The following is a 22,556-nucleotide window of genomic DNA, read 5'->3' as shown; positions in this document are numbered from 1 at the left end:
ATGTGCCCCAGCCTCCTAACCAGTTTTGTTGCACTCTGGAATTTGTCCTGATATATGGTGCTGCTTAACCATACTACAGTAAACTCTCTGGTAACCGGCACCTTACAAGCTGGCATGCTCTATTAACTGGCATGCTGGCTTGTAAGGAAAAGTGAAACCGGAAGTGCCCATGGTGGCACTTCCGGTTTCTTAGAGCCACCACGGCCTGGGGCAAAGCAGCCTGCGTTGCCAAGCCCCCACAGCCCGGGGGCATAACAGGCTGTGTGGGGAGGGATGGTGATGCAGCAGGAGGGGCGGTGATGCGGTGAGAGGTGCGGAGGGTCACCCCAGACATGGTGGGAGAAGTGGCAGCCTGGGCTGCTCGGTTAACCAGCATATTATGTTATCCAGCATCCCCCATTCCCGGGGGATGCTGGATAACAGAGCTTTTACTGTATTTAGTTTGTAACTTAAGTATATTGTTTAGGTCTTAAAGAATATTGTGTGCTTGGGAGGAACATACATTTATTTTTAATGTACAATACAACAAAACTGTCCCATTCATAACCTTGTAACTTAAGTCAACGTCTACAACATGGGTGGGAAAAATATGACCGGTAGGCTGGATCCGGCCCACCAGGCCATTCTATCTGGTTGGTGGAACCCCTCCAAAAAACAATTATTTCTTCGGGGGGGTATGGGCTCTCCAGCCATGGCGCACAGCCCGTGGCAGCATCAGGCTGCAGGCCCTTGGGGCCCTCCTGGCCCACTGCAGGCAGAGCCCCCTGGCAGTGCACAGCTCCAGCTGAATCCTGGGAGCTGCATGTGGTGGCATGCAGCCAGTCTGGCCTGGCCCACTGGGATGTGCCTTTGAGCCAGAACAGGCTGGCTCCATGCCAGCAAGTGGGACTCCTAGCACTGCAGGCAGGAATGACATGCCGCTGGGCTGGGCTGGGCCAGGCCAGGGCAGGCCAGCTCTGTGCCTCCACATGGGGCTTTTATCACTCCAGTGGGGAGCCATGTGTGGAGGCACGGAGCCTGCCTGACGACACATGACTCCCAGTCTGCACGCTGTTGGGCCGAGCGGGCTCTGTGCTGCCACATGCAGCTCCCTGCTAGAGTGCTGCAGGCCTGACTCAATGGTGCATGGCTCTTGCCTGGAGTGCTGGGAGCCCCACATGCTGGCATGGAGCCAGCCTGCTCTGGATTGAATGCATGTGTCAGTGGTTCGGCCTGGGCTGGGTGGGCTCTGTGGTGTCACATGCAGCTCCTGGGATTCAGCTAGAGCTGCATGCCGCTGGGGTTCTCTGCCTGGCACTGTCCAGGAGCACCCTGAGGGCCTACCACCTGCTACTGCTGCTGCCACTGGCAGCAAGGGCTCTGTACCATAGGGGGGGCGGGGGGATGTGTGGTGGGGCGCTCCCACCCCTACTACTTCACAAACCCTTCACAACACTGCACATGCCCACACCCCTGTTGCCCTTCACAATCCCCCCACTGCACGCACATATACCCCCCCCCCACAAATCCCACACACAATATACAAGATTAAGACTTTATTTTGAGCTATTATGCAGTCATCTCTATATACACTATGTAAAAGCATGTAAATCAGGAGAAAAATATTTTTTGAAATAAAATTAAAATACGTTATAATGTTTGATTTTTATTATATCATTTTTTTTTCTGGTTCCAAGATGGCAACCCTCCCTCTCCCCAAAGGAGTACTTCTGGGGGTAAGTGGGGGGGAATAACTTCCGATGGCAAAGGTCAGGGGTTAGGGGGTGGGACTTCTGGTCCCAAGATGGTGATCAGGGGGTGGGGCACCTATCAAGGGGCAGGGCTACCCTTGCAGCCCTCAGCAGCTCACCAAAAGTTGGTAAGTGGCCCTTTATCCAAAATAATTGCCCACCCCAGATCTACAAGGTTGTTAAACTTGTATGGAATCAACAGTATCTCTATTTGCCATATAATGTTCACCCCAAGTAGTGTGTGAAGTCCACTGAAGTTGGTGGCTAAGCTTTCATCAGCCTCTCAGGGGTTTAATTTGTGTTGCCCCTACTGGATTTTCATCTTTTTCCTGAATTTGTTAGAACACACAAGGATTAACTAAGCATTCAGCCTTAGCTGTGTGCGCATCCCCAAAAAGTGAAATTCACATGAGATGCATTTGATAAATGATTGTAGGGGCTGGAGGGATCAGGGACAAGTTTTTGACACTAGATCACCGCTTTGAATTAACTAAAAAAGGGAATTCTTTACTGTTTGATAAATGTTGAGTAGCCTTTGTCAGGGGTGCTCAGCCCCCAGCCCATAGGCCAGATATGGCCTGCAGAGCCATGTCACTTGGCCTGCACGGTTCCCCATGGGTCCAAGAATTTGGCAGTGGGGAAGTGGTGGCCTCATTAATTGCTGCTCTGTCCTGCCAAATTTCCAGACCCATGGGGAGCCCTACAGGCTGGATAGCATGGCCCTATGCACTAAGTGGGCACACGAGGGCTGATTGGGGTAGTGGACTGGACCCGTACCACTTATCCAGCCCATGGAATCAAAAGGTTGACTACCTATGGCCTATATCAGGGGTCAGCAACCCCTGGCACGCGTGCTGAGTATGGCATGCAAGGACATTTTGCTTGGCATACCACTGCCAGCCCAGGCTCTAAGCAGCTGCTGCCAGCCACTGAGCCCAGGGTGCTCCCAGCAGGCGGCTGGGAGGTTGCAAGGCCTGCTGCAAGCAGACTGGGCTCTGTGGGCCAGTTGCATCTGGGAGGCTGCAGACAGCTGCTCTGGGCTCTGGCATGTTGGCACTCTGGCACCTTCCAAGGTAGACAGTGTGGTTTTCTTGGCACTCCAGCCAAAAAACGTTGCCTATCCCTGGCCTATATGAAGGTGTGTTTCAGTCTAGTTCCTGGTTGAATAATGTCTGTATTATTTAAAACAGCATGCGAGAAACCAGAGGGAGAGCTCAGCTAAAAAGTGTGGCCTCCACTTGTTGGCCTGCTTGCTCCAAGGCATGCTGCTTAGAGCAGCTGGCATAGGGAGTCCTGGAAGGTAGAAGGGGACAGCACAGGTCATGAGACTCTGGGGCAGGCAGGAAAAGGAGTGAGTGTTACATTTACTTCTGCACAGGGGCTGGGTACTGCAGCTCCCATATTGAGAATCGCTGCTCTAGGCAAAAATACGGTAATACATAATTCCCGGAATACCTCCTGTGGTTTAGAGTTTATTCATACAGATTGAGCAGCAGTAGAGAAAGTTATAAATGCTCCTGCTTGTGACATGCCTCTTCCTTGATTAAATAACCCCCCTGAGGTATTTGGCCTCAAGAACTCACTGTTGAAGTAAGTGGGAGCTTTGGGTGCTCAGTGTATCTGACAAACAGTTCAGAGTTTTTAGGATGATGGGTCCAACACATTTTAACAGGCACCATCTTTGCTTTGAAGAAAGCATACAGGGGAAATGACTAATAACTTGGTTTGGCAAAAATAAATCTTTCATTGTCTAGGTCAGTGAGTCTCAGCCTTTTTTGGACTTGAGGCACTCTTCACTGGACTCGAGGCACTTTCTGTTACTTTTGTGAATTGAGTGGCACCCAATTTCAGAAAAATGAATTTATAAATTATGGTACCTTACCCCTTTGCAGAGGGGCCTGGCAGGGTGCCCTGCATCCTGATTGAAAATCACTGGTTTAGGTTGTAATATCACGTGTCATGTGTATTTTGTTGCTTAGGGAGATATTCTTTCACCTTTGCCATCATATGGAGTGCCCAAAAGTATGTTTGGTTTTCTACAGATACCACTAAGAATAGATACTGAAGGCATGGTTCCTGTCCCAGACTCTTTACAGGCTAAACACAGATGTGGGGAAGAGGAGGTCTAGGACTGAGATTGCCATCATTGATGCTGAGTGTGTGGGGGGCCCCGAGGACCCTGGCCCCCCTCGGAAAGAGAACTGTCACCTGTGATGTGTAAAAACTTTCTACATGTCCGGCATCTTTGCCTCTCTCCCCAGCAAAAATAAAAGTCTGGCTATGACTGCCATAATGTTGCTCAGTTAAGAATAAGATTCACTCATTTCATTAAGCTTTATGGGCTCAGAAAGAAGTGCAGCTCCCAAGTCTAACTCATGGTGATTCATAGAAATCGCCATGAGTTAGACTCATCTCTCTGGTCCAACAGACGTTAGCTGTTGGATCAGGAGGGTGGGGGATCAGCTCTGATTTGAAGTCAATCCAGGGAGAGAGGCTGCATCTTCCCCTGGTTCAAAGCCTCTCTTCCCCCCTCACCTCTGAGCTCTGTTGATGTCTCAGGATGGGAGTGGGGAGAAGACAGGGGAGGGAGGTCTTCTGGGGTTTTCTTAGCTCTACTGGAGTGGGGAGGTATAGATAGGAGGCAGGTAGATTGGAGGCTTTCCTCCCAGGTGAGGGGCTACAATCCACCACTGTCCTCTTCCCCCCCCCCCCCCAAATGCCAGTGGGGGTGAGAACCCCAGAATGGACCTTCTTCCCCTCCCATCCAGACTGCAGCTGCAGCTCTGTGCTGCAGCCAGAGCAGATAGAAATGAATTGAGTCAATTTGCTTAGGAGTGGCCCTCATTTGGACACTCATATAATGAGAGTTAATTTGTTGCGTGATTGGAAGGGTCTGTAGTCATGCTATTCTGTTTGGACATGACCTTAGAGCGATTTCAAGGGGCTGGTCAGCAACTATCTGCCTCCTTATTGTTTACTGGATTTGTCTCACTACTTATAGCAAGTACTACAGAAACGAATATTTGGAAAGGAATTTAATGAAAAGCTGATGGCTTGGTGAATAATGGCTATGCTCCTTGCAGATCTATATCATGGAAGAAGATAGGAAAGCCAGAGTGGGATAAGGGAAAAATAGGATAAAAAAGCACATGTCATTAAAGGGCCTGGATATGTTATGAATGTGATAGTCCTGACCTAACTCTTCTACTCTAAATGAGGATTGTGGGAGTTGAAAATTACATTAGTTTGATGCCTGGTTGAGTGACAGTCCTTTAACTTCTGTCATTGCTCTGAGTAAAGCTCTACTTGTGTACAGCAAAGAGACTTCTCATGAGAAGGAGTTTTTAATGGTAATGTAGCTAAATAAGTTTTCTTAGGGCCTTGTTACATGGTAATTTTGGGCAGCTTCTAGAGCTGTTAACACCTGAATTATCTGCACATTAACACCTGAAATTCGTTTTAAGCACTGGTTAGGCAGCTCCAAATTATGCCCGTCCAGGACAGGATTATCTCTGATCCGTGTTATCCAGCTGTGTTACACTGTATGGGGGAACTCTGGGCTACACATTAGTGTAAACACCCCATCCTTACCCCCTCTTTCACTGGCCCAGAATCAGGCCCACTGTCCCCCCCTGCCTAGCACCCCAGATCCCTGCTCGCTGCCTTTGCCCCTGCACCTCCCCACCTCCAGCCTGCTGGCAGCAGTGAAAGCCAGGCAGGCAGGTTAACTCTTCTTTGACTGCTTCCCCTTGACAAGTAGTGCAGACCACCACAAGTAAGTAGGTGGGGTTGGGGAGAAATCCCAGGGGTGAGAGGATAGAGTGGAAATCCCAAGGGGTGGGAGGTGGAGTCCTGGGAGTTGGGGGGGGGGGGAGGGGGGTAGAGACAGGGGAGCGCAAGGGGGCAGGGGGAAACCTGGAATGGGAAGGGAGAAGAGTCTTACCTTTCAGTCCTCTAGGCCCTTGCTAACCTGAATTGTGACTGCTCCAACACCCATCAGCATTTATGCAGCTCATAGTGTAATCAGTAACAAGGCCCTTAGAAATTCTTGTCTTATTGTATATTAATGAGCATCCATCTGTGATATTTTCTACTTTCTTTGCCCATGTCTTATTTCTCCTTTAGAAATACCTCTGGCCTTTATCATCTCCTGTTTTTGCCCCTGCTGCTAGAATTTTGTAGAAATATAAAGGGCCTGTTTCTTTTTTATGGCCTTTAGGGGCTTCAAGAAGAAAAATGCAGGGCTGATTTTTCACAAGAAGGAAAACTTCATCTTTGAGGCATGCCCCAGGTTGCAAGAGTAACTGAAAATATTAAATGGACTCTTAAGCTTGACTGAATTCTCAGCTACTGTTCTCAAAGTTTAGCTAAATGTGGTGACATGTAACTCTGCTGGCAGGAGCTGAGGATTGATGTAACTTGAACAAAGTAAAAAATCATGGATCAGGCATCCCCAAGTTTTACTTAAGTCTTTAGTTTTCTCCCAGTAGGAGAGAATGCATCTAGCAGCATGAGCAGCAGGATGTCAGCCAAGGCACCTGGGTTCCATTTACAGCTCTGCCACCGATTTGCTCTTTGAGCTTGGGAAAGTCCCTTTTATTTTTTTTAACCTTGTTTCACCTACTTTTAAAATAGTGAATGTACTATGGAATTGCTTACTTTTGTAAGCTGCTAGCAACTGGACCTGGATATGTGTATATATTCCTTTTCCATCATATCCATTTGGGGCAGAAGGTTAGATCTCACCTTAGTATATTGCAATAATTTTCAGGTCTCCTGTCACCTATGCACTGGTTTTAATTCAGTGGAAATTCCAGTTGAAAGTTTTGCATCATCAGCAAGGGCTAATGGAGATCTACAGGTTCTTGGAGCTACTGGTCTTCCTTCGGAAACACATACAGATCTGTAAGTGGAATCAGATAGAGTCTGTTGGTGTCCTAGTACTCATTGAGGGCATTCAGGAAGTTTCCTGATCTATTTAAAAATATGCTAAGGCCCAATAGGTTTCACAGATGAAAGTATTGATCTTTTGTCACTGTTGTTAGAGACACATTTTTCATCTGTGCAGAACCTGTAGGAGAATATGTTGAAGTGAGTCCATCTCAGAAAAGTTGAAAAATGGAGAAGAATGGAATCAGAATGGTGATCATATGTCTCCATAAGGGAGGCTTGGCCCCAAAAGAAATCCATGAGGATATGGTGTTAACACTTTGAGGATGATACCCCTTCATATACCACAATGTTACAAAAATGGGTTGAATTTAAGGGATGGAGAATAAACTGCGAGAATGAGCTAAGGTCATGATGCACTAGAGAGGCCACTACTCTAAACAAGTTGTTTCAGCTTTGTTCAAGATGGCAACAATGACAGACTATTCGTAATTAGGCAGTGCAGTGAGATGGACATCAGCAGGGTCTCAGTGAATGCTGTACTCAGTGAAAACTTCTGCATGGGAAAGTTGTCCATAATGTGGTTGCTCCGAAGGCTGATCACTAGACAAAAGAAAGCATGACTGACATTTCAAGAGAACTCTGTGGTGGTTTCAGACAAACTCACAAAAATTCTTGAGTAGGATTCTCACTGGGGATGAGACATGAGTTCATCATTTTGATCCTGAGACCAAACAGTACTGCAAGTGCACAGGTTCCACCTCCAGAGGATAGCATCTATTAGTAAGGTTTTTTGCGGGGGAATGGGTAGGAAAAAGGTAGGCATGATGACAGGCAAGTTCATCAAGGCGGAGTACTATACTAGTGAACTGCTGTGCATGGGAGGAGTCAAGACTATGGGCTTTCAAACACTGAGCTAAGGAGTGGCACTATGCCAGGACCATGGATCACTCCACACATCCCAGGTTCCAGTTACAACAGCAACCAAATGTGATTCTAGCTTCTTTCCCATCCACCCTGTTCGCCACAGAAGATTAATTCCCTCAAACAACCCATTTCCCAAGTTGAAGGGAGACATTAATGGGAAGAATTTCACTGTTGATGAGATGATTGCAGCAGCTGAGTTGTTTCAGCATAAGGACGTGAGATGGGCATGGTCAAGCAACACTTGCTTTGGACCAAGTGCATTGATATCAAGGGGAAAATATTGAAAAACAAACTGTTGAATGCAGATGTTCAGGCTGGAACTTTTATGAATTGGGGTAGAAACATAGTCAGTAAAAGTTGTGAAGGAAGTGGATCTCATTAAGTTTACAGTTTCCAAAAGACAAGACCTACAAACTAAGGGAAGTATTGCTTTTAATCCAGTTTTTGACCACCAAAGTCTGACTCTGTCTAGGAAATCTCTTTTGGCAATTTCCTGTACTGAATAGATTTGGAGACCTGTCCTCAGCACACTTCAGTTAAATGAAGTTCCACAGCAAGTACAAAACTGAATGCCTGTCAAATTTCCTGTCTCCACATGAAATCTTTATCTGGTGTTTCAAATACCATTTCCAGGCATGCCTTTCTACTTTCTGGAAATCAAGGTCATATTCCTCAGAGTAGTAGCATCTTTTAGGCAAACAAGTGAAGTTGGAGTCCTGTGTATCTCAACCTGTTTTTTTAGTTTCCCCTGTTTTATAACACACCCGGACTTTGCTTGAAGCTATTTCTCATTTCAGACCAGACCAGACTGGAAGTGTTTCATCTATCTTAAAAATGTGATGAAAGTCTGTTCCTCCTATTCAACCCTTTAAACAACTTTCATAAATCAAATGTTCAGCAGCTTATGGGGGTAATCAAAGGGGAAAAAATTGGCTCATCACTATTAATGAATGGGACTTGCCAGTCTAATGTCGTTGTGGAAAGGCTGACCACTACAGAATGAGAGATTTGGATTGGCAGGTTCTTCATTAAAAAACCATACAAGGTATTGGTCTCCTCTGAGTAAGCCTCCCTTTCTTAGATCTTGTAAAAAGCTGCCTTTCCCTCAAAGCATTTTCCAGTCTTGTTCACTCTTCCTTTTTACTATCTCTGGCTTAGACTTGCTGGCTTAGATGCATGTTATATGGCACATATGGGTGATTGCAAGCAGGATCTACCCCTTTCCCCCCATAATCTTAAACATCTTTAAGCATATACTTGAGAGTTTACTTTTTCTTCCTGAGAACCATAAATTCTTGATTCTTTAGCTTTGAAAGCTGTTCCCTGGAGGCTGGTTATTTATAATTAACCATATAATATTCCTGGCTATTTATAATTAAAAAAATTGGTACAAAGTTTAGTTAGTTGGCCTGCATTTTTGAGCACTTGGGGTAGTGCTGGTTGATGCCTCTAGATTGGTGAATATGCTTGTTACAGTAGTTCCATTTAAAGGTTTGTGTGTGGGGAGGGATCCTATCTTTTGATTTTCTCTAGGTTGACTAATTTGTTTTTATGAAATGTCATGTGGTTTAATTGGAAACCTGTAGAAATTTAGAGATTGTAATGAAATGCATAGCTAACTTGATTCCATTAAATGTTTGTACATATATATAATGATATTGCTGCAACACAGTATTTAAAAAGTAACTTTTTAAACTGCATCCTAAGACCTTTGTAATGTAACATTAAACAACCACTTTTTATAAAGAGAAAGGAAACGTTGTTTACACACAATACAGTGTAGTTGCTTTCTTTGGTCATAAAATACTTGAAGCAAATCCATGTATCCCTCCGTGTAGCCACTAGATGTCACAAGTACTACAGGAGCCTGTGAGGTTACTAAGGGCCTGGTGGAAATTCAACAACATATCACAGGACTTCACATATTTCACTGTTTCCACATGGTAGATGCCAGAAAAATCTGATACAGTGTGATATATAGAAGCAAGGTACAACTGGAATAATGAAATTTCAAAAATAAGCTCTTTTTAAAGGCTGGTTGTAACAGTCCTGTTGGGTATTGTAAATGCCTCAGGTGCACTTGATACTGCTGTTACGTTTCTGGCTTTTGGTTCTAATTTTTATGGAAAGATGGATTGAACTTCAATTTAAGAATATTCGGTAATCCCTCTCAGGACATACTGTAACAGCTGGTATTTTTGTGTTGCAGCAAATCGGTTCCATACAGCAGTCAGCAATACCTAGAGCTGGACTCTGACAAAAACTTCCAAAGCATTTTAAATAATTTGAGCCAAAGAAAATAACATCATCACTGCAAAAATGTAGCTTAATTTGCAACTTTAGGGGAAAAAAAATGCCTGTTCCATTCCAACAAAATATTAAGCATTTGACTGGTAAGGATTTCATCAGGTCATTTATTTTTCATTAATATATATATAGGATCTAGAGGGAATAACTTTATGCCATATATAAGTTTCTTAAATAATAAGGTGTCTAGATTTTTTTTTAATATTGAATGATTTACCGTGAAAAAATAGAAGAATAATATCCAGGCTTTTTAATATATGGCATATATACAGATCAACAGGATTTTAAAGTTTACTTGGATTTTCTTGAAGAACCAGCAGTTCTAATTAGTAAAAATGCAGTGTATTCGTTAGTGAAAATGCTTTGTAATAGTCAACATTCAGTTTTGACATGGGACAGAAGCTTTAAGTCACATGTGAATAAGAGGTATGTGACTATTCAAGAATTGTTGCATTTTATCAAGCTTAATACACACGCGAAAATTAAAAACTTTGCAGTCCTTCAGATGAGGATACTTTTGCTGATTGTGGGATTATAAGCAACTCTTGATCATATATGTTCCTTTAGGAAAGCTATATATGTAAAAATAAATTAGAAATCAAATATTTGTGTCTATTTAAAAAAAAAAATGTACAGTGTGTCCTTGGCTTAGACTTCCAGCTTTTTTTTTTCTAACTGAAGTCTGGCTTGACTTGCATGAAGATGTTTGGTAACTGCAACATTATAAGGAAACCTTTGTCACCCTTGACTGCTAACCTTTTCTTCTTTGATTCAAATTCTATGTTTTGGGAAAAATGAAGTTGTCCTTGATCTTTTGAACATTAATACAAGACATTCCTTTGGAAACTGATAATTTGTTCATTTAGAACTTGTTTTCCTGTTTCCTTGAAGCTCTTGAAACTAAATTTTCTTCAGTTTGTTGTCTAACTTATGTAAAACATATAATCCTTACTGCTTCATTCTCAAAAAAAAAAATACTATTTACAAAAAGGGTTGTTTCTTGCTGGTGGAGTGAAACCTGTCATCTTTTACAAAACAAAATGAATTCTTCAGGGACTATAGATTTCTGCTGTATGTAATTTTTTAAATCAGGTAACATCTGAAATGTAGCATATATAATTTTCCTTTAGGTATCATTTTTTAAATGCTAAGGAATATAAAATAAGTTTATATTTGAGGTATGGTTAGCAGCTCTGTGACTTTTTTATTTATAGCTTATTAAGTTCTAATAGTCCTTAATCTATTGTAGTAATTTTAGCCTGTTTTTTTTGTGGAGAACAATATATACTGTTGCATCTTTTGTGTATGGAACCTGTGCTTATAACCTAGGAATGTTGCAAAGTACAAATATGTCCAAAATATGCACTTTTAAAGTGAAGAGGACTTCAAGAAAGTAGTCTTCTAATTAGTAACACCCAGTCAGTACCCATTCTTGTGACAAATTGAAATCATTCTGATTTCTTACTTAGATGACATGCTTTATTTTCCAGAATCAGGAAAAAATATCATCTTTCAGATGTCTGTCTGTTTTCATACCCCTGTATAAGTTAACATTGGTAGTTTTAACCAAATTCCTTTTTGCTGGTTTCTAACTGAATTCCTTTTCGCTGGTTTGTATTATAACTTGATAGTTTGTGTTTAAATCTAGGTTTTTATTTCTGTGACCTCTCAACAGCGTCCTCTCTCTCCAAAGGAACTGAACAAAACCAAACCCATTGTAGCAACTTGCTTCTGTAGTAATTTAAAAAATTACCGGTATAACTTGTTAGTACGAAAGGTACAGGGAGACATGCTCCGCTAGTGGAAATTGTGCCTCCACCAAAGTCGATAAAGCTATGTTCATTTATGCCAGCTGAAAACATGTTCTCAAAGTGTGTATTTAAGAATTTATCTTGAAGTTTTAATCTGTATTCCAAACTGTAAACATGAATTGCATATCAGTTGCTAAATGAATTGAAAAAAAATATAATGTAATTGGAAGTTAAATGGAGGCCTTATTTAAATTGATATTAGAGTTAACAACAGTGGTTCTGGTGAACAGCGAGCAATTTTAAAGTATTCACTGTTTGGGGAAAATAGCCCTTTATTTCCAAAATACTTGACATTCTAGGGTTAAAACATGTAATTTATAGAAGGGAAATGTTAAACGATTTTTACAGCAGCATGGGATTGAAGACTGGACTGAAGAAAACAAACTTGCTTCACCTGGGAAAAAGTCTTAACAGTCTAATATAAACACAGTGCACTCTTGTTTTTAATTGAAAACCTAAAATTAAATCAAAAGCTTGTTTAGCAATAATGATTGGACTTAGGCAGTATTGAGAGTGTTTCGGAAGGACTGCAAGCTACTAACTAGATCAAGTTTTAAAGAAGTTTTTTGACATAGTTAAGCTGCAGTAATTTACAGTTTAACAGTTCTTTATTGTAAAATTCTGTTTCTGTTCTTTCTAGGGGAAGCTTGGAGATTGCATAAATCTTTGTAGACAACTTGGCTGCAAGCAGTTCAGCTGAAATTAACTGCTGCCTTCTGGCTGTGGAGTGCTATTCTAACGTTCCTGTGTGATATTCTGTAGACTAAATCATGCCAGCTTTATCAACTGGATCTGGAAGTGACACAGGTACGCAAACCTTGGAGGACTGCATGTTTCCTCCAGGTCTATTTGTTAAGTCTACAACCTTTATCTACAGAATTTATCAAAAAGATTATTAATTGCAGCCATAACAGTTGGCTAAACTAGCACTTTTAAACTTAACCTCTTCTCCCTGTAGTTAATATAAATATACTAAACATCAGTGATTAACCTCCCCCACCCCCTCCAAACAGATTATATAATGTTTGCAAGAATTTGTGTTCAGTCTTTGGCTTCTACAATGTTAACTTAAAAAAAAAAAAAAGTGCATGAATGAAATCATTTTACATGCCCCAATGTTTGCAACAGTCTAGACTATCCCCTCTGTGAATTACAGATATGAGTGATGATATTTCTGAACTCAAACTGTTTTGGGGTATTTTTTCCCCCTCCCTTTTTTTTTAAAAGACTTTTCTCAAGTTCTCTTCTACACTGTCTTCCATGGAGGGCCTCATTCCCACCTTTGAATATAGATAGTGGCAATGCAGAGATAAATGTTTTCCATAGCTTTTAAAAGCATTACTCTTCTTTTTGGTAATTTTAGGACACACAATGTATGCCATTGATTCTCAGCTGGGGTCCTGCAACATCCTGGGGTGCCACAAGATCCTCTTAATATTAGGTGTACAAGCATCCACAGATGATTCACAAGATAAACCCAGAGATTTCAACAAAGAATCCATAGTGTCAAAAATATTTTGGTATACTCTTGTGTTTTTTTTTTAATTCTTTGAACAATTAAATTATGTTCCTGTAGTCAAGAAATGAGTAAATGGTAAGACATGGCCTTTTCTGAGGGGTGCCTTGAGCCTAATGAGGAGTGCCTTGCATCTAAAAAAGGTTGAGAACCATTGATGTATGCAATGGTTTAATTTCTATCCTGGTGTTACAAGCATGGCATCCCAGTGCAAAAGGTGTTTAGCCCCATTTTAGAGCAGAGAAAACTAAAGCAGTAGGATAAGCAAGGTTAGATAATCCTCTTTTACCTCAGGACATATGGTAAAAAAAAGTTCCCCCAGGTGGGTTAGAACTTGGATTCCTGGTTATTGAGTGTGTGCTCATTTTGCTTGATCACATAGTTTTGTACACAGAAAGGAATAGGAGCATCTAGAAAGGGATAGGAAGATTTTTAAGGGAGGTTCTAAAATACACATGTAATTCTGCTTCATTAGTCTTTCTGGTTTGTGTAGAGGAATAAAAGATTAATCTAGCTTTGGTAGCAAAAAAAAAATTCTCTGCCTAAAATTAGATTCACCTTTTTTATATTTCTTCTTATTCCTTTCTCTGACTCTTAGTCCTTGTGCTGTATTTTCAGGAATTTATTTCCTTTAGTCTCTCCCCGAGAGGTACTGCATTCCTCTTTCATGACAGTTGAGTCCAGCTAGTATGCTTGTTGATCTTTATCCTTGAATTCTGGAGGACTTATCACAGAGGGTCTGTGCTCAAATAATTTTTTTTATGTCAGTCAACCTTTCCTTCAGAGAACCACTTAAAGAACATCTGTTGGCATTTCCTGAAATTTGGCACGTTCAATAATGAGTAGAGATGGGCAGTAGGGTAATGGTACCTAATGCACACAGGATGACTTATGATATTATTTAATCAAGAAAATGAGCCCACAGGTGATAAAGCTCAGTGACAATGAATTTCTGATTAAACAAAATAAATATTTGAAAAAGTGTGAAAAATTTAAAAACTTAATTTTAAAACATCTTGCTTTTTTAAGCACATGCTTTGTACTGTTAAATAATGTGGTGTTCCAAACATCTTCCATAATTGTGATTAATGGCAAAGCTTAACCATCCCCACAAACCTGAAAAACATATTAATAACCCATGACGGCACCATCTGCCTTTTATTGCTTAAATAACATTTTGACCATGGGCCAGAAATCCTGTTTTAGGTACTGCAAGGTGTAAATGGTACTCTTTACTCCAGCAAAGGCTGAAGTTCTGGAGGAAGGGATGATCCTTTTCATCCCATCTCATGGAGGGGATGGTAAGTAATATTTGCAGAGTAAAAAACAGTTTTTACCTGTGCAGAATGCTTATATCACAACTAGGATTTCCCTTATTTTCTGGTCTAGTTTCTCATCCAAATAGCAGTGCTGTTTTTCTCCAAATACTCCCACTCTTCGGTTTAAAGAAGAACATGCAGTCTATTACTTGTGCCAGTACCTGGTGGGAACACCATTTTATGCCTCTCCTGTCCTTTTCTGTATAAAATACATGAATCTGACATGTTGAGAAGTATAATGCAGTTTAACTGAAGCTGCTCCAGCTCATGATAACGTTTAATCTGGAATGCCCCAGAGTTAACATGCTGTTTTAGTGAACCAGTGCAAAGGCCACTAGACCCAGATTTACTGTGGTGGCAGGGAAGGCTCTTGTACAAGAAATTAGTGAGCTGAGATTACTCTCTGCCCAGGCACTGCACCAGCTCTTGTTCAGTTGATTCTTTTTTTTTTTGTTAGTGATGCCACCTATACTTCCTTCAGTTTCTTTCCCAACAAAACCTTTTTGTTTATGGTTTGTCTGAAATTATTTCTCAGAAATGCTGGCCAGTTATCCTGTCTCTTGAATGTGTTTTGGGAGGCACCTAGCAAACATTTGTATACCATGCTAAAATAAGGAGAAAGGTTATGCTTGCTGATTTCCTTTTTTTAAAAGTGTCTTTGTAATTGTTTCCATGAGAAACCAACCAGGTGGTGATTAATTTTAGTCGCTACCCATCTGATCCAGGTTTGTAAGAATGCCCTAGAGATGAAAGGTGCCCTCTGTATTAGTTCCCTGCATTACCCAGGCTGCTGACAGATGCTCAATTTAAGGTGCAATGGGATCTAATTTGCAGTCCCAACAATAGCACCTCCTTTCATGCCCCATTTGTGTGGCAGGATGCATGATTTTTGGATTGGATCCCAATTTATACCTTATCTGCCAGTGTACTGCCTTCCCCTTGCATTGGCAAGTTGAAACCTAGATGCTGACAATCATCTAATTGTTATTTGGGGCCAGGGACCGAACTAGGGGCCAGAACTAGCCCTAGCCCAATCATCAGCTGCTTGTCAGAAGTTCAGAAGTGGGGCATATTTATTACTCATCCCCATACAAGGGGACTCATACATTTATTACTCATCCCCATACAAGGGGACACTGGATGCCACAGCCCAATCCCAAAGTCCCTACACATCATGACCTATAAACCACAGTCTAGGGACTGGTTCTGCATCCAGCCCAACTGGGTAGGGGACAGCTGTGTCCTGGGCCCTGGGGCTGCTCCATGCTGCATCTTGACATTCACTTGAGTTGCAGGATCTGTCATGGGCCAGCCCTAACTAGCCACATATTCAGTTTAAGGTGTGATGCACGAATTGCAAAATTGTTCTACATTACATGTGGAATAACTTTGGCTCGTTGACTGTATTAATCATGCCTTAAATTGACTCAAACTTGTGGCCAGGATACTATTTAGGGCATGGTTAACCTGTTAATTGCATCTTAAATGTAATGTTTGTCAGGGTCCTCAGTCTTTCCTTGTTTTCAGTCTTACTTGTAGCTTTCACAATGGCATTAAGTTACTGTTCTTAAGTTAAACCACTTTTAAGTAAGATGGAGAGACTAAAGAGAACGGTTGTACAAGCGTTCTTTTTAAAGCTAGTGTCCTATGTAATCTTGGTGATCAGTTTTTCTTTTATAATTCTGATTGCTGGATTGTGCAAATTTTTCTTTTAAATCTGTAGTTAAACTCTTATCCAAATATCTTTACATAAATGTAATTGCATAACGTAGTCTTTTAAGAATCTGAAGATACTTTTCATTAAAAGATTTCTTAAATTAATAAAGGCTTATATGCTGATTTTACATTTTGTTTCCTGCTTAGTGCTATTACTCTGAAAGTGTGGTGCCACTGTTCCCTCACAACCTGGAATTCCATGCTGACTCAAGGCAGCTATCTTAAATTCTTTCCTGAGCTAGGGCCCCTAGCTATTTCCAGAGTCTCTTTAAAAGAAAGTTGTTTTTTTGTTGCAAAAGATTCAGAATGTGCTTATGTGCTAGACAACAAAGGCTAAAGTTGTGGAAAATAAACCTGCTCTCCTAATCCAGTGAACTATGTTTAAAACTAGTTTCTGTGAATCTTACTCATTTGATACCTTAAGAAAGACTTGAGCCAGAAATCCTGTCCCCATGGAAGTTGATGTTAATTTTGTCATTTACAGGAATGGACCAAGATGACTCCATTTTAAAGCGTCAGAATGTGGTTTTATTATAAAAATACTATACAAATTATGCTGGAAGATTCCTTTTATAACAATAACTCCATATCAGATGTGCTAAATTTACAAGAGAGAAATGTTTTTTTCTAACTTGTCTTTAGAAACTCATTCTGGGATCTGAAAATCAAACTGGTTCTTTTGTGACTGATGTATTGTCCACAATAAATCCAAACTTTATTGGACAGATTCTGACCCCAGACAACTAGTGTGACATGTCTGATAATGGGGTGGTATAGTTATAATAGAATAACTGAAGTCAGAATTTTGTTCTATGTTTAGAAATGAGGGCTGCAACACTGTTGATATACTTGCACTGCTTACTGCCTGAATATTTCACTGTAGTGCTTTGCCAGGTTTGTTGGCTATACGTGGCCTCTGTTCCCAAATAGAAAATTCCAAGTGCTGACAAAGTTTGGAGCTGACTTTATGTTCACTGGTCATTAGAAGCTGCTAATCCACCTTAATTTTTTTGCAAATAGATTTCACTTCCACTACTTCATTCATTTTAATTTATTTGGTACCCATTTTAACATATAACCTTTTCATTGCCAAATTTTAAATAACATCTGGGTTGAAAAGGAAGTTGAATGGGTGTCAAAACTGTGAAAGGGCACCATACTGAGAGAGGTATGTGCACTTCCCAAGTAAGCAGATGGCAGGTCCCAGGAGGTAACAGCAGGTTCTGTCCTGCTAATGCAGTACAAATAGGAAGTAACTAAACGTAAGGCAACTCCCCATCTTCTGTTATATATACAAAAGTTGTTGCTGGGAGCTGTGGGTGCACTGCTATTGAAAGCAGAGGGAGACTAAGAACATAATGTAAGATGTGCCATTAGCCAGACCAATGGTCCATCTATTCCAGTATCCCATCTCTGACACTGGCAGGAGTAGATACTAGAGAGAGATCATTGAACTGGATAGATCTAGAGTGATCTATCCCTTATCCATTATTCTCCCTTACATCTACCATTATTGGTTTAGGGATGTCAGAGGAAACATCTCCAACCATTCCATTCTGGTGAAGAAAAGGGCTGTAGCAGATGTAGTTGTTTCCTAGAGGACTCTCAGCCCCAAGTGTTGTAGTGGAGTACTGGTCCAAGTGGACTGTTCACATGTTCCACTAAAATTTTGTTTTACAAGGGGAATGAATTCCATATGTTCTAATTTGACACGATTACTTGTGTTTTATATTTATGATGGCATACATAACAGGAGCACTGTCTGTGTTTTTAGATGTGAAGGTTGTAAAGATGTTCCAAAGGAAGTGTAATATAGTACTGTCGCCTTTAGTTGCACCATGGTTAGGGCTGCAGCAACACTGCTTAATTTTCATACCATGCTAAAATTCATATGGATAGTCATATCAGCATGAAAATTGATATGCCAGTTGAAGCAAAAGTCATAGCAACCCAAATGGGGCTGGGATCTAGAGGCGTTAAATGTCTTGCAGGCTTGCATTAGTACTGAAAATGTATGAAACTAAGATTCAAATGAATCCTAACTGCAATCAGATTTATTTTTTAAAACCAAACTCAATTGATGTAACTTTAGTTACGTTGCTAGTAACCTTTTCATGGTGGTTAGTAGAATAATTTCATGGCACAAGCTTTCCTTCTTTTAAAAGGTTTAATCCTTTCCTTAAAAAACAAAGCAAAACCCTGGAATTAAAAAATGTGTGTAGTTATATTTACCAGTGGTAAATTCCTTAAAACTATTACTATTATTACTTGCACACAAATATACCCCTAACTTCTCATATTTGGCAGCTGGGTTCATTTTAATTTTTCTCAAATAAGGATCAAGTTATATTAAAATTCTGTAAATTTGAGACTACAACACAATATAGCTTGTTTTCAAACCAAAAGCCTTAATAAATAGTCATTCTTGTTGGAATGAAAGCCAATATTGCATGAACAGTAGACAGCTCCAACTTGTGCCAGATGTCCTTTGACTAGAGCAGAGAATTATGTAGTAGCACACACGTGTAACAGTGCCAGAATCTAGATTAGCCGGCAGAGCATATTGTGTACATTTACTGTCAGGGGATGCTGTGGTTCAGGTCAAAGACTGACTATTTTACTGTTAGTCCTAAAACTGTTAATCTAAATGACATTTAGATTCTGATTTAAGGTAATTAAAAATGTCCCTGCTAATTTCTAGTTGTTTAGTATGGAAAATTATATATATGCATGCTATGAATCTGTGAAATAGTTGCCACTCTTTTTCAATGAGTGTTTTATTTTATCTAAACATACCCTTGAGACAGTGCATCATCTTGATGTCTTTTTAATGCTGGGCATCTTCCTCCTGGTGATTTTTGCTGGCTTAAATTCTAATTCAGAATGCTACACTTGTTCAGTGGGAGCGTTTACCTTTAGTGCACTAGGGGTATACCCAGCTTCACAGTAAAAATGTTTTGCTCCTTAACTGTAAAGTAAATCAGTAGTTGTCTGCATGATCTACTCTAGAACATAGTATGAAGCTTGAAATTCATGGTAATCAAATGAAGTTTTCCAGCAGCTTTGGGCTCAATTCAGTAATAAATAGTTTTGGCTCCTACTGTTGGAAGGCTTCATTCAATCTCTTAATGGAAAATTGTTTTCCCTCCTTTGCAGCTGTAAAGTCACATTTGGTATTCCATACCACTCCTCTCCAGTACTGAGTCCCTTACTCTTACCCTTGCAATCTGTGACTTTAGAGTTAATGCAGCGAGAATGCTCAGTGATTGTATCCTGGACATCCTAATGCTGGAGTAAGTTCTTTTCTGACTGTATGCCAGATACCTTTATCTCCTCTGGTGTTGAAGATGTAGGTGCAGATTCTTGGCAAATGACTCACCATAACTGATGTCTGTACAAATGGCCAGTCAGTTCTTCTAGGGCATTTGAGGTTGTCATAACTATGCAAACTTTCTTTGCAAGGAGTAAAGCCACTGGGGTTTGTAGAAAATAAACACATGAGCTTTCTACTATCCACTGATTGTTTGTCATAGGTCACTTCAGATCAGTATTCTTATCTTGTTGTTATTGCAGATTTCCACAGTGTGAGTGATTTGATGGAAACATTTTAAATTACTAGTAAAAGCATATTTGATCTGCAGAATATTATGCCCACTAACATTGTATGCAGTAAGTATATGCGAATGACTTCAGACTTGTAAAAAAAAGGCACCAGTGATCAGGTGAATGTAAGCATGTGAACAGTATAACATTCTGTCCTTCACTATGTGAATGCTAATCGTTTGCAACTATCAAATTTGACTCGGAATGTAACAATCTGTAATGTGCTAAATCTGAAATACACATGTTGAGGCAAATCCTAAAAGACCAGTAACAGTTTCAAACAACTGAAGATTCTTTAGTTCCTGTAGCCAAGTTCTAAAATTAAAGACTTTTCCATTTTCCAGAAAGAATACTAAAAAATCAGGCAGTTAAATGACCTAGATTACTTCCTTTCAATTTTTTTGTCATAACATTATTCTAAGATGGGTTCTCTAAATGATGTAATTCAGAAGAATGAAATATAGATACAAATTTAAAGTTAAAATACCATCTCTTGGTTAGTACCCTAAATAGGTTTGCAGTCTTATCCTTAGAAGTCAGTATGACAATCATTTATAATATCTCTGGGGTGAAAAAAAAAAATTAACACTGTGCTTAAAATATACTACCCATGTATATTGACACTTGAATTATGATCTCTAAAAAGAAATTAAGACTGAATAGTCTGGTGTGGGATTTTTCGTTTGTTCGCTTTGCTTTTACTTGTCCCCAGAGATGCTTATTAGGCCTGTGCGAAGCGGCTAGTATTCACTTCAGATTCAGATTTTCCCTATTCCGGGGACAGTGATTCAATTTGGTGATTCAAATCATTGTCCCGAATCTCCCAATCAAACAGGCCCCATCCCTTGCCCACTCTCCCAGCACTTAAAAAAAAAAAAAAAAAAAAAAAAGCCCTGCACTTGCTGGCTCATGCCGGGTGGAGGGGTGATCTCTGCTGCCCCTCACTACCCCACAGTGCATGTGGGGGGGCTCTGCCCCCAGAGGCCTTGACAGCTGGTGAGTTGTGGGGATTTTTTTTTTTTTTAAGTGCCAGGATGCTGGGGTTGGGCAGGGCAGCCATTGACAGGGCTGGGAGAGCAGGCAGGGATTGGGGAGCACTCAGGGAGGCTGGGGGAGCAGGCAGGGGATGAGACCTGGTGGGGGTCCCCTTATGGTCCCCTCCCCCGTCCTCCGGCCCTCTACTTACCAGCACGGAGTCTGGGTCCAGCTCCCTGTGACAGTGAGTGGAAACTGCCCGAATCTCTGAATCTTTTCCAAATCGATTTAGAGACTTCAAATCTATTTGTACCTTTTTATTGGTCTCACGATTCAATTTGGATTCAGAGGTTCGGCTGCCATATCTCCTCCAAATCAAATCAGGAACCGAAGCTTCGCATAGCCCTAATGATTTTTACCTGCAGCTGTCACTGATTTCCCTACTAGCTATGGCTATTCGTTACTGTGAAAATCAGGCATATTTTCTGATAACTCTCTAAAACATGTATTATTTTTAAAGATGTTGCTGAAGGTAGGAAGGAGTTAATTACTGTAATCCTCATCCTGCAAGAGCTGTACACCTGTTTAAAGGCTGCCAATAGTCCTACATACTTCAGTGGGACTACCGATTAGTGCATCAAATTAAACACATCTGCAGTCAGGACCTAAAGGAGCACTGCAGCACATCTGCTGTAACGCATGCCTGTGCTGTGCCCATTGTGTTTGTAGTTCAACTTGTATGCAAGCACTAATATCTCATTTTAAACTTCATAAATACAATTATTTTCAGATAGTCAGTGTTAGTGATTTGGATATTATTTTACAGTAGAAATGATGTCAAAATGAGTGTATTTTTGTTGCTTGCAAATGCTGCTATTCTGTACAACTAAAATGTCTGATTCTTTATAGAACTGTAAAGTACCCTTTTAAATATGAAAAATGTAAGCTTGTTATAAATGGCAGCGAACAGTGCTGATTATTTTACCTTTGACAAAGTGGAAAATTTAAAGGTTGGTGTGTCCCATTTTATTAATACAATAAAATTTTACAATGTTGTTCTGGGCTTAGATATATGTTCTTTAGTGTTTATTACCCCTTAGATACAGTAAAAGCTTTAGTCTTAGCTCTGGCATTACCATACAAAATACTAATTCAGAAATTAATTAACATATGAAAGCAAATGCATCTCCATTTGTTTACTTTTTATTATTCCTAACAAAGTTAGTATTTTCTTGTAGTATGTAAGAGTGATGGAACGCAGAGACCATATTTTTTATCATTTAGCACTGGTTTATAGCTTCCACAGACTTGTCCTAATAATGAAGCTATGAAGGATATGACAAGAATGGTGATATTAAATTTCTCTAGACTAACAGTAAATTTTTCCATTCTGATGTCAAGAATGTTGAGCATCTGGAATCTGCAGTGTGAGTGGTTCACTACGGGAACACTTTCATCAACTTCTTAGCCATTATTCTTCTCCTAGGAACTAGCAGTCTTCTATAGAATATATTACCATAAAAGAAACAATTTTCTAAAATTGTAAAATAAATATGCCCTTTTGGTTCTGATTTAAGTTCTTTCCACTACTTCTGAGGTTTAAATTTTAGTGTTGTGCAAAGTTAGCTTAATTTTTTTACATGAAAATGCCATTTGATGCATTGTATTTCCATGATTAATTAGCGCTAGATTGTATTAATCAGTTTTAGGAGAAACAACAAAAGGATCAGGTAAGTCCATAAAAAAAAAAAAAAAGTCAGTA

General features: G+C 40.4%; 1 protein-coding gene across 7 annotated transcripts in view; it reads left to right on the top strand.

The window, feature by feature from the left end:
• The window catches only part of MPP7 (MAGUK p55 scaffold protein 7), a 277,171-nt gene that overhangs the window by 76,490 nt on the left and 178,125 nt on the right, over positions 1-22,556 (top strand). For 6 of the 7 annotated variants that reach the window (XM_059729112.1, XM_059729113.1, XM_059729114.1 and 3 more), the window contains one exon: positions 12,306-12,472. In XM_059729112.1, coding sequence (XP_059585095.1) covers positions 12,436-12,472 — 37 coding nt within the window. In that variant the 5' untranslated portion in view covers positions 12,306-12,435. Of the gene's footprint in view, positions 1-9,863; positions 9,941-12,305; positions 12,473-22,556 lie in introns of those variants that run through there. The other variant, XM_059729110.1, reaches the window with a different exon arrangement.

This window comes from Alligator mississippiensis, chromosome 5 (assembly GCF_030867095.1).
Source record: "Alligator mississippiensis isolate rAllMis1 chromosome 5, rAllMis1, whole genome shotgun sequence".
NCBI lineage: Eukaryota > Metazoa > Chordata > Crocodylia > Alligatoridae > Alligator > Alligator mississippiensis.
Note: the sequence above shows the minus strand (reverse complement) of the source record. Positions and strands in the feature narration are given on the sequence as shown.